Consider the following 12668-nt stretch of genomic DNA (forward strand, 5'->3'; position numbering starts at 1 on the left):
AGTGACACCTCCTGCGCAGGAAGGCGATTCTGAGGACCGGCGTTCCCCGCTCGCCGCACCGGCAGCGCACCGGGCCGCCCCCTGCCATGGCCAAAGATGGCGGTGGCTGCGCCGCGGCTCCGGCACCGCCCGGCGGGCGGGCGCTTCCGCCGGGGCCGGGGGCGCGGCGGCTCCTCCGCGGCTCGGCGGAGGCCCGGGCGGGGGCCATGGGCACGGCGGCGGGCGCGGGCGCCCTGCGGCTGCCCGGGCTGCACGGGTACGCGGTGGAGTTCTCGCCATACTGCCCGGGGCGCGTGGCCTGCGCCGCCGCGCAGTACTACGGCATGGCAGGTGCGGGGGGCGGCGCGGCGGGGGTGACCGGGAACGTGGCTGAGGAGGAGGCTGGAAGCGTGGGTGTGCGGAAGGACAGACGGTGTCTGTCAAATGCCAAAGCATTTGAGGACGACTTCCCTTTCCGCTGCGTTTGTTTTGCTGTGAGACGGCGCCTGTGCCCCGCGGCCGGGCCGGGGGTGTCGCGGGAGCTGCCCCTTACCCTCCACAGCCCGCCGGGGTCCGCCTCTTCCCAACCCGCTGCTGCCCCGGTGGTTCTCGTAACGCACTCGCTCATTTGATAGGGTCGACAATAAATGTAAAGACGTACACAGTGTGAATAAAATATCTGAAGATAACTTTCTCCGGTGACAGGACCCGAGGGAATAGCCTGAAGTTGTGTCAGGGGAGGTTTAGGTTGCTTATTAGGAAAAGGTTCTCCATCCCGAGGGTGGTTGGGCGCTGGAACAGGCTCCCCAGGGAAGTGGTCGCAGCACCAAGTGGGACAGAAGCTCAAGTATTTGGACGATGCTCTCGGACGTGACTCTGGGATGGTGCTGTGCAGGGCCGGGAGTTGGACTCGATCCTGATGGGTCCTTTCCAGCTCAGCTAGGTCTGTGTTTCTGTGCCCTCAGCTGATTTTGTTTTAGTCCCCGAGTGTCCAGGCAGGCCCTGCTGACCCTGTGGTCTCTTGAAATAGCCAGTCTGAGCGTTCTTCAATACTGGCATCTTCTTCATTTCCAGTGGGAATATTGCTCCCCAATATATTAATTAATAAAAAAATCCAAGTGTAGAATCACTTTAACAATATCCTCATCAGATGAGGAAGCAGAACCAATGTGTGTTTTATCAGAACTTAATTATTTATTTAGTTTCTGGTGAGCTGTGTTTGTATTACTGTATTCAGGAAGGGGTGAAAAAAGTGTTTGGTCTGCTGTGTTATCAAAAAGACAAAAGCAACTCTGTATTGGTATGTCTGTCATGTGAGGCCCACGGGAAAAATGCACTTTTATGCATTTAATAAGCAAGTATTTTTCAACCTCACCTACAGATATACGACAGTAAAAAAAACCAAACCAACCAAACAAACAAACAAAAAAAACCCCAAAAAACAACAAAAAAACACAAAACAAACAAACAAAAAAAAACCCAAAAAACCTAACCAAAAAAAAAGCACCAAAAAATCCAAAATCAAACCAGAATGTGATGTGAATTACTGTTTTAGAGACTACAAGATGTTTAATTATGCAAGTAATTGTTAGGCCTCTTAAAGTTCATGTGCCCTTTGTGTTTGCACACTGAAGCTACTTCAGAGCCACTCCAGTTTCCTTTGGCATTGGAGAACTAGTTGTGATGTTTTGTTTCATTTTGCTGGTTTAGGTTGTGGAACTCTGGCAGTGCTGGAACAAAACGAAGCTGGGATTGTTCTGCTCAGGAGGTAATACAGGTTTATCTTTTATTTTTGTAAGATAAAAACTTACTTTGTACCTGTGGGTACCAGGCACAACTGAAATATTTCTGGTTATTTTTAGCAATATAAAGTAACTAGTGAATGTAGGTCTTTGTATTTACATAAAAATTAATATATTTGTATTTACATACTATGCAAAAGATATGTTTACATTGCATCGATTTTGTTATGGGAAATCATCTGGCTTGCACCATTTCCGTAGTGTAAACTATTTTGTAGAAAACTGACAATGTGAATTAATAGCAGCTTCTCTGCACTAGCTTGAAATTATAAGTTCTAGCTTTTTAGGAATAGTGCCTTGACACCTAGATTTATGCCCTTATGATTGATTTATACTGAAAATAGAGCAGGAAGCTACGTCAAGTTATGGAGGTCCTTCCTAGGAGATACAATTTTCTAGGGGTTTTAAGGAGATTGATTTTGTTGTGCATGGAAGGAGGAGAAAGATTAGAAAGGAGGGAGTTTAATACTGGTCTGTTATTAACCTAAAATGTTCTAAGGAAAGTCTTGAAACAGTGATTGTTTAGATTAAGGTGGCTGACATGGAAATGCTTAAAAATAGTTAATCATATTCAGAGAAACCTTTTTTGATTCATAATTAAAAAACAAGACTCTTTGAAGATGTTCAGCACTATTACTTCTGTTAAGTACTCTGATTTAGTACAGTTCATTTCTGTTTTCAGTGACTCCACTTATTTTGTGGTAGAAAGTCCTCTTAAACCCACAGACTGTATTGTTTATCAAAGTGTTCCATGTGCACCTGATCATTACTGCAGAGTGCCATCAAATCTGACCTAAGCTTAGATAAACCTTCAGTGAAAAGGAGGTAAGGAAATCCATTTTTCCCATCAGATAATATTGCAGTAATTAGTAGCTGTCACAAAATAACTAATATATGGCATCAGATACCATATGGTGAATTGTTGGTGTGTTGAAAGCATTTTCAATGGGAGTGTAGAGTTCTTCAGTAAATTCATGACTATATTTCTGTTGTGTTTTCGTTGTGACTGAGATTCATAGTGGTGTGAATTGGTTAAGGCTCTCCCAACACAATTTTATTTCTTTCTTTACCACAGTTGTTAAAAACAAAGTGCTCTTACGTTCTGGAGAAACCATAGATCAGACTGAGGCGTGTGGTACCTCTGTTTGCGTGGCAAGTTTTAGACTGGAATCAGAGTTCCTTCTTCATGTGTGGAAGGTTCTTGGCTCATTTATGCTTTAACTTAATCAATCTATTCTGGCATACGGTTGTAGAAATTGACATTCAAACGAGTAAATTAATAGTGAGGAGATTCACCTGAAACTCAAATGTATAAAAATGCTGTTTAGAATGGTAAAAAGGGTGATTTAAATACTTTCTTTGCATGGAACTAGTCCAGACTTTTATGTCATGTTTTCTCACTGACAAATATCTTCATTTTTCCAATTTAGCTTTGACTGGAATGATGGCCTGTTTGATGTGACCTGGAGTGAGAGTAATGAAAACATGTTGATCACTTGTAGTGGAGATGGATCTCTGCAAATCTGGGATATGGCTAAAACCAAAGGTCCACTGCAAGTCTATAAGGAGCACACTCTGGAGGTAAATCAGTCAAACTTAAAAAATTTAATGGATGCTCTTATGTTTGAATAAATAAACTATTTATTTGTAGTCTTATAATCAAAAGCGGCTTGTTGTTTTCTAAATTTTTTGAGTCTGTGGTTTGAATTAATAACTTGAATATAAAGTGGATGTACATATTCTTGTGCATGTTCATACACTGTAGTAGGTGCTACTTGATTACACAAATCTAATATATTCAGAAGTAGCATTTGTGGTTCCTTGCAGCCTAAGTAATCATTTTGATGTTTGAAATTACTGCAGTCACGCTGTGATTTTTAGAGAGCCTTATTAGATGGGTATAAATCAGATAGCTGATATATGAGTCTTGAGGTTGTGGAGTGATACATATTATGTGCATCCTTAGCAACTGGGTTACACTCAGATCTGCTTATCCTTTTCCCTCCTAGCATCTGTGAGATCCTTCTCAAGTAACAGCAGTCAAATGTTGGGACAGCATGTATGTTTTTTTAGCCTTGGTTTGATACTGTTGCATTTGATTTTCTTAAAATCTCAGTTTCTTTGTGCAGTGGTATATGGGGAGAGAAGAATATTATATTCAGGTTCACAAATATATTTGCATCGTTTTAAGGATATTTATACTGTAGTACATGTATCTTCCCTAAAGTGATTTTTCTTCCCCTTTTTTTTAAGCTTTCCTTCTAACCCTGCACTCACTTCTATTAAGTCTTTGAACTTAAGATGCAATGAGTTTCAGCTTGCATTTTACTGACTTTACTGATACTTTATCTAAAGGACATCAATCTCAATAAAATAATCTAGTAGATATGCAGTCAAAAAATGGAAGAAATTCAATTTCATTCCCAAAAACCTCAAGATTTTTTTCAGATATGAAGCAAAATTCTAAAAGTTGGGTGACTGTAGTTACACAAGAGCCCATCTTCTGTAGCTTACTTTGTAGTTTTTCTACTTTGGTTTAATACACTTACTGTATAAACTGAGAATTTTGAGAGAGGAATTTCTAGTTGTGATCAGGATTTTGATACTGTTCAAAGGCTGATAGTAGTTACAGAAAGAAACTGTAAGTGAAGCATAGTACTATTTTTTTTCTTGTTTCTGTCAATTTCTCATTGAAATTGCATCAGTAAGTTTATTTGGTTCTGTTACATAATCTGTTGTTTGTGAAATAAACATTTCTGTGTCTATGTCTTAGCTGAGCTGGTAGCATGGGAGGTGGACATATTCAACTGTGCTCAGAAAGACAGTATAAGAAACATGGGCTGAGTGAGAGTTTATTGTGAGATATGAAAGGTTTGTAGTGATTCTTTATGAACTTGTGTTAAGAGGATAGATTTCAGAAGGAATTTACCTAAAAATTTGTGGCAAACACTGGCAGGCAGTGTTCTCACTACCTTCCTAATCCTTAATCCCTGTCTGACTTTTTTAATGGCAGTTTTGTCACTGCATTTTATATTATTTCTAATGTATGATTGACAGGGATCTGTTTCTTTTTTTTCTAAATTGATCATTGAGATCATTGTTCCTTCTCAAAAAGAATGTGCATTTTTAATTTAAAAGTGAATTTGCATTATCAAAGGACAATGAATTTTATTCCAGCACTAGCCAACTGCTGAATCTTATGAATAAATTAGTTTAATTTAAATTGGTTTTGACAAAATCTCACTGGATTGTGAGATAATAGAATGCTTGACTTAAATTTGTCTTGTAAAGTGAGGCTGAACATTTATTTTATTTTTATTTATTTTAAGCTATTTTTTATGTTTTTACATATTTTTCCTTCATTTTTTATCTTGCCTGAGGCATTTCTTGCTGCTGTTTAGGCATAAGCTAGGGTTCATTTATTTTATGATTGAAGATATAGCACTAAAAGATTAACAAGATTTATGCTGTGTTATTAATCTTTCCCAGTTGCTCAACACAGCTTCCATTGAAGTGTCTATACGTTTATGTTGGAGAATGGAAAGAAAGAAGAGTAAAAGTGAACCTTACTGGGTTATTCACACTGTCTTATTTTCATCCTCTCCCTGTTACTGAGACCTGTCACATGCCAAATGGACAGGATCTCTTGTTTTCCCCAAGCCTGTTGTCTTTTCTGTTTGTAATTCTTGCCCGAAGGAGAGTTCGCCCAGGTCCCGCTGGCTCTGCTGCAGCTGCAGAGCGCGGAGCAGTGCCAGCCCTGTGTGCCATATGTGCCCAGGTCTGTGTCACAGCACGCGCTCTGCAGATCTCCGTGCTGATAGCTTGGGAGTGAGCTGGGAGCCCTGTGTGTGCTTTGCCTTATCCATGCAGTCGATCTGATACACCCTGAGTACAATGTATTGAATACCATCTTATGTGGATTGTGTAACACAGGTGTGTGTTTCCCAAAGATCTGTTTCTCTCTGGAAAAACTTGAATATGAATATGAGAGCCAAACACTTATTGAGCTGTTGTGTGAAAGAGGCATACTGTGTAGTGATACAATTAGGGGCATTTCCAAACAGCAGCAGCTTAGGAGTTGAGCTGAGGCCATCACAGAGATTCAAAGGCAGAGAGAGAAATATTTGTGAGGAGCTTGGGAGCCACTTTGGAGAATTGTCATACCTTCTGTTCTTAGAATCTATGGAGAGGTACTAGTGTGTTTCCTTTGTTACTATTTTAGTAGGAAGAGTTAGAGTGGAAAGTAGCATGCTTTAATGAACTGTAGTATAATTAGTTAGCTAACAAAAGTAGAAAAGTCAAGAGTATGGTTTGGTAAAAAAACCCAAAATAATTACCCCTCAATTGGTTATATGGCTTTTGTTAAGTACTGTCCCAGGGTCTTGTACACTTGTGCACGTGTATATTTGGGCCGTAAGCTCCCCGAGGAAGGGAGTTAGTACAAAATGGTTCTAGAGCAGTATGGCCTTCAGAATATGGGAAGTAGGACTTTGTCAAATAAAAAAGGAGAGTTGCAGATAAAGCAGCTTGTTTTTCTCTGGGCAGTGGTTGTGTTTGACTTATGGAAGATAAGCAAATAGATGAAAACCAGTTCATGTAAGGTGGATCTAGCATAGACTGAAATATTTCTTAGAAAGGAAAATGCTCAGAAATAGCTAAATATTACCTCAATTACCATTTCACACAGGACACTTTCCATAGAAGACTTCGACAGTTGCTGGATTTCTTTCCCTTTCAGTTTCTCTGCTTTTTGAACCTGGTGACACAGGTCCAAGCACTTCCACCTTCAAAACAGGATTATTAAATGCACAATTCCATCTATCTAAGATAAAAACCCAACATCTAGTATGTTGACTTGCAGATCATATCCAGTGCTGTGCTAGAACTTGATTATCCCAGGTGGAGTACAAATCTTTGGTGGTTAGTGGCCCAACTGTTGAGAGCAGTGCCACCTACTACTTATAGGTAGTGACCACATTTCTGAGAAGTGTCCTGGAAGCTCTGATTGGGTGAGGTGGTGAAGTGGATGAACTGTTTTATCTAATATTTATCCACCTTACACTGAAATGATTTGTGTCCCGCTGCAGCTTATTGAATCACTTTGGTGTGAGGTAAAAACCAGACAAAACAGAATGCACCTTCCATCAAGTAAAGATGCAAATTTGAAGATGGAAGTTGTACATGTACTAGAGACTTGAGGATTTTAAATAATTTGAAGAACTACCTTAGTGCATTTGTTTTTGTGAGGCAGCAGAGCTGAAAAATCAGCAGTGAAGGATGGAGTTCAGGTATCCTCTGTCAAAGCAGGGGCCAGCATTAGAATATGCTGTCAGGGAAGAGGGAGCTTATTTCAACTACACAGTGGAAAGTAATTTCTTAATAGCTGAAATGAGTAGTTATGAGGGAAAGTGAGTTTTTAATTTATTTTATTTTACTTGTTTGAGGATTTGGGTGGTAAAAAAAGAGTGCCATAGAACCTGGAAAATATGGTAACCAGGAGTATTTTATGACATATATTTCTTAGAAGAACTAGATGTAATAAAAAAGCATTTATTGTTAGTCAGCTAAAATCTCAAAGTCACCTGTGAAGAGAGATGGCATTTGCAATGAGAGATGGCTAGCAATTTGAAACTGTAGATCTTTGAATAAAATTGGATCAGCAATAAGAAATCAAGTCTGAATTATGGCTTTTAAAGTGGTAGACTCCTAGTGATGGCAGATGTATGTGGATATTGTTACAACTTTTCTTTTTCTTCCGTTTTGGCCCATCTTTACTTTTGCAGGTTCTTTTCTTAGCCTGTATGTACCTTTAATATCTGACTGAGAGGTTACTTTTAATTTTTGTTCAGGTGGATGGTATTGTTGGCAAGTTTTGCTGTGCTTCAGTGGTATGGTTTTTCAGCTGACTAGGATACAACCTGCAAATCCAAGTCTATTTTGTGAAATTCTGGCTAACTGCAGCCTGAAACTTGTATTCTAATGCTCCTTCTAAACTATGCTCTTATGTCATTAACAGGCATATAGTGTTGACTGGAGCCAAACTAGAGGAGAGCAGCTAGTGGTATCTGGTTCATGGGATCAAACAGCCAAACTGGTATGTTGGTTTTCTGTTGAAGGTGAAAAGTGTGATTTCTTTTGGAACTCATAGTCCTTTGTCTTAAGAAACAACATGGATTCTCTTTTCCTGTTTATTTTTACCCTGCAGCTGAAATTCTGCTTTAATTGAGAGGTTGCCTGAACTCTCAGAAGATACTAGTTTAAGCGTACAAGTGCCTTTTAAAAAAATGTTCATCTAATCCTTTCTGTATGTATAAAGTTTTGTTTTTTTTTTTCAAGGTATGAAACCTTTCATTTCTTAATGAACGTGTAGCTCAACAGTCTTCATTTTTCCTTTATTCAGTGGGATCCAGCTGTGGGGAAGTCATTATGCACTTTTAAAGGCCATGAAGCAGTCATTTACAGCACTATATGGTCTCCACACATCCCAGGCTGTTTTGCATCTGCCTCAGGTAAGTGTGATGGTAAAGAGGTTCTCACAACAAAAACCCAAAAGCTGCCTTCTGTCTTAGTGGATCAGTTCAGCACTTTTTCCAGCAGATGGTACTGTGTGTCACATACACTTGTTCTATAAAAATGGAACAAGGAAAGGTAAGTGTATTGCTGCAGCTGGATTTGTAGATTCTGTTATAGTCAGTAGATCATCCTCTTGGCCATTTAAACGAGGATCAGCAGTTTGCTTGCAGTGACTTTGTGGCAGTTTTTTCTGTTATTTTATGTATCTCTCTTCCATTCATCTCACTCTTGTTATTGACCACTAAATCATGTTATATACTTTATTTTGTGTTTTGGCCTATGTTTTTGTTCAAATTATCTCAAGTGTTGGTAGACTATAAACTCTGTGAGAAATGTAGTCAGATCCCACTGAGCTTTTTTTAAGCAATTCTGTAGATCTCTGTGCCTTGTTCAATCAATTTTTTTTCTCTGCTTTGTCAAGGGCTATGGGTCTTGCTGGTAAATACAATCACACTTGAGTTGGGTGTACACAGAGGCAAAGAGAGGTGAAATGGTTGTGTTTTCCAAACACTGCTCCTGCTTCAGAGGCACAACAAGAGCTCTGCAGTGATACCTGGGGCCCAGCTGATGATTAACTGAGAGAGAGGTGCTGTGAGCCACAGAATTTGCATGGGAATTAAAAGGGCTATAAGGAACTGTCTTAATACAAATATTGATAGATTAACTCTGGTGGCCTAAATTTCTCAGATTTCATATCTGTTGTACTTCTGTACTGATTTTAATAGAAATTGTTTGGCTCTAATATCAAGAGGGTAAACATAACTATGTTTTCATATTACTGAAGTTGGAGAGACAGTGTGTACACATAGATACTAGTCTTCCCTATTCTGTGGGAAGTCAGATGAAAATATACATGTGGCTTTCATAAAATTTCAGTCTGGCTGTTTCCATCTGATTCTGCCTTCAGAGTTTAGCTAGAATGATGAATGAGTAGCATTTATTTGTTCTACATAATAGTGCTTGAAAGCTAAATGTTGGAGCATAGGTTTTTCCACCTTATGTGGTGGATACCTGTCTAACAGGATGTGCAGAAGCTTATGGGATTGAGCCCTGTACAATGTATGAACAGTTCTACTGAAATACAACTATCTATATACTACAAAATACTAACTAAGTACCATTTGGTCAAGGTTAAGTGCTTAAGTGTTTTTTGCAAGTTCTAAGGAATGTTCTCTTTAAAGTCCTGCTTAGGACCCTCCTGTCTTTGGTAGTCTTACCCATACAAAATTTCTGGCATTCTGGATGAATAAAAGGGCTTTGCAGAAACAACTAATTATTTCGTATTTGAACCTCTAGGATATGTAGCCAAACTTTCTCCTAATACATTGCCACTTGAACAATTTTGGGAAACATTGATTGTTAGATGCTGTATGTCGTGGTACCTAAATTTGGTACAACAATTGATCTGTTCTTTGAGTGACTCAGTGGGTGCAGCTGTTGGAAGTTTTGACTAGAACACTACAGAGTTCCTACTATTTTATAAATTTTTACTTTGATGCTTGAAAGGGACTAATATGCTACTGGAGCTTAAAGCTAATTGCAGTCAGTTTTCACTCTTAGTGGAAAAACAACATGCACAAAAGACACAGTATTTTTCTTCTCTAAGTGTGAAGTTCTCACTTGGGTGTGAAATAAAAATCTGCTATCAGTACACTTGATAGTGTGATTCTGGGTATAAAATCATTTGATTTTAGAAGAAGAAGTCTTCAAAATGATGGTGAACTTTCTTACAGTTTCCCAAATAAAATGTCTGGTGTACTTCTAGATGAAATAATTTAGAAATCATGACATGCTGATGTGGAAAATGTTTTGTGTTTGCATTGTTTGCATTGCAGTTTTCCTGTGGTTTGATTGGATTGCTTCACCACAGAAAATACATATTGGCAGTCATTTCTTTGGTCAGCAGGACTCTGGATAGTAGAAGGACCCCATGACCTTCTAGCTCTGTGTATAAAGGCCATTTCCTTGCAAAAAAGGTATATCACACAGTTGGTGTTCAGAGAGTTTATTGTTCAGTGCTTAATGACATTCTGCTCTGTCAGTCTAGGTATGTGATGAAAGTAAAGTGGAGCTGTTCAAGGAGGCTGGTTGTCCTCATTTAAAACATGCAATGATCTGCATACTCTATGAGGATGACAGAAAATCATGGGACAGAAAGCTAAATTTCACTGATGATTCATCTTCTATTGAGCTAAAGTTGGAACTGGAGAGAAACTTGAATCTCAGTGTGATAGTACTGTGTCAAATTTAGAGCTGTTCCCTTCTTTGGGATGTGCTTGCTGGAAAGGTTGACCTGCAGTTTTGTGGTCTCTTATTTTGCATCTTTTTGTTGTCTTGAAAAATAGTAACTGAAATGCATCTGGAGGGAAACTTTTTGTACTTCTTTTCATCTCACTTGGGTTTCTTCACTTTTAAAAGCAATAGATTTCTTGGATGTTGTTAAAGATTATTGAAACATTCCTTTCTTGAAGGAGTCTGTACTGCTTTGGGATTGTAGGGTGTCTGTGTCTTTTTTTCTTCTCTCTTTTGCCCCACCTGTCCCCTTTCTCTCATCCCACCTCACACATACCTACTCACAACCACGTACTTACTGCTGTCTTAATAGTGTAGTTGTAATGTTTGAGAAATGAACTGTTTCATGTGGCAGCATCTTCATTTTCATTCTGCACGTACAAGTAAAATAAATTAGGTGTGTTGTAAACCACAGATTGAAAAAAGTGTTGCTCTTTAAATACTTTAGATTAAACTAAATGTAAGTAAAACAATGCATTTTTTTTTCTTTTAAAGGAAGTAAACAAGGGGAAGAATGTCTAAAACATATTGCATGCCACACCTTTGCCATTTTTTGCCTTTATTTGAATCCCCTTAGAATCCTGCAGAAGTTTAATTTCCATGTAACTAAGTAGTTTCTGAACATTGAAAACAGAAAACCATACAGAATTGCAAACTACAGTGAAATAGCTGTTCAAAAGGATCAACCTATGCCTGAAGCTAATATTTGATTTTGAAATATGGCTTTTGCTCAAGCTATTATGAGACTAGAAAAGGAATACAAGTGAAGAAAATGAGAAATCCAAGATGGCACTACAAAGCAATTGAAAAGAATTTGATACTAGGTATTGCTTTTTTTGCTTCATTAAGTCTCTATTCTGAATACATACAAGAAAACTGAGCTTGTCTGCAGTGGACAATAAAATGCAATTAAATTGCAAAATATATAATGTCTGATGCTTCAGTTAAATTAGGTTTTATTCAGCATCTAATAAACGTCCATTTAACATTTACAGGGATGTGTGAGGTGCTTTACCATGCTGTTGTTTTCATGTACAATCATTTGTACTCCAAAAACAGAAAGTAAATGGCCTTTTTTTTTTTTTTTTTAATTGGGAGGTGATAGTAACAGAGCAAATTGTTAATTCTGGATATGTAAATAAGTGCTGTTGTGATGTCAATAACAATTTCTGAGCAGATAAGCAGGATGTTCAGGTGTACGTGTGGCACCAAACCAGAGCCCTGGTAAATGTCTACCTTATGCTGAAAACACACTGATGTGGAAAATGTCATTAAAGAAGTGTCATGAAGTCACTAACAGCATTAACAGTAACCTCATGGCTAAAGGGGTTTAATGAGTCATTATGTCATTTGCCTAGATTTTTTTTTTTGAACCCAGGGAGCAAATTGGTGAGAAGCTCATAAAGAACGTTAGAAATGCACACAACGATAGTATTTAGTCAAATGTTAATCAGTTCTACTAAATGATTCTCCACGACTGCAGAGCAATAGGCCTTGCTTAGTCCTGTGGTTTATAAAGAAAGCATCCTTTTTAGTATCAATTGGGTTTATTGTCCTTTTAACAGTATAAAGTACTTAATAAATACCATTTTACCTTTATCTGAAGGTATTCTTTGATACAGTTACAACACTGACAAATGAAAATATGGATGTTTTGGATTTAACAAAGCCCAGATTTAGAATGACTGATAGCTATTTTATTAAATACCGGGGCCTTAGTTTTAATGCTGCTTTCCTTTTTAAATCAGTCTTTAAGTTTATTGATCAGGGCAGGTCCATAATTTTAATAACATCTTAATTCATGAAAAAGGGAAAGAATTTTTTTTTTAAAATCTGCCTGACAATGTCTGTATTCATCAGTATTTAGATCAATTACTTGTATTCTTTGCTCAAAGACTTGTTTTTCAGACTAAAAGCCCAGGGCAAAAAAATTTCTCATACCACAGCAAGGTTTGATAATTTCTGTTACAGTTTTATTATGTTGACAGAAGTATTGGATGACTGTAGCTTTGCTGCTTTGCA

The 12668-nt window shown here is 38.4% G+C and overlaps 1 protein-coding gene across 2 annotated transcripts in view; it reads left to right on the forward strand.

Moving 5' to 3' along the window:
• The window catches only part of PEX7 (peroxisomal biogenesis factor 7), a 41709-nt gene continuing 29041 nt past the window's right edge, over nucleotides 1–12668 (forward strand). Inside the window, exons 1-5 of one of the 2 annotated variants that reach the window (XR_008430215.1) lie at nucleotides 1–330; nucleotides 1690–1747; nucleotides 3212–3362; nucleotides 7798–7875; nucleotides 8182–8290. Coding sequence is in view for 1 of the 2 variants with exons in the window: in XM_053939373.1 (XP_053795348.1) it covers nucleotides 87–330; nucleotides 1690–1747; nucleotides 3212–3362; nucleotides 7798–7875; nucleotides 8182–8290 (640 nt within the window). In the remaining variant the exon portion in view is untranslated. The remainder of the gene's footprint in view (nucleotides 331–1689; nucleotides 1748–3211; nucleotides 3363–7797; nucleotides 7876–8181; nucleotides 8291–12668) is intronic. The other variant, XM_053939373.1, reaches the window with a different exon arrangement.

This window comes from Vidua chalybeata, chromosome 3 (assembly GCF_026979565.1).
Source record: "Vidua chalybeata isolate OUT-0048 chromosome 3, bVidCha1 merged haplotype, whole genome shotgun sequence".
NCBI lineage: Eukaryota > Metazoa > Chordata > Aves > Passeriformes > Viduidae > Vidua > Vidua chalybeata.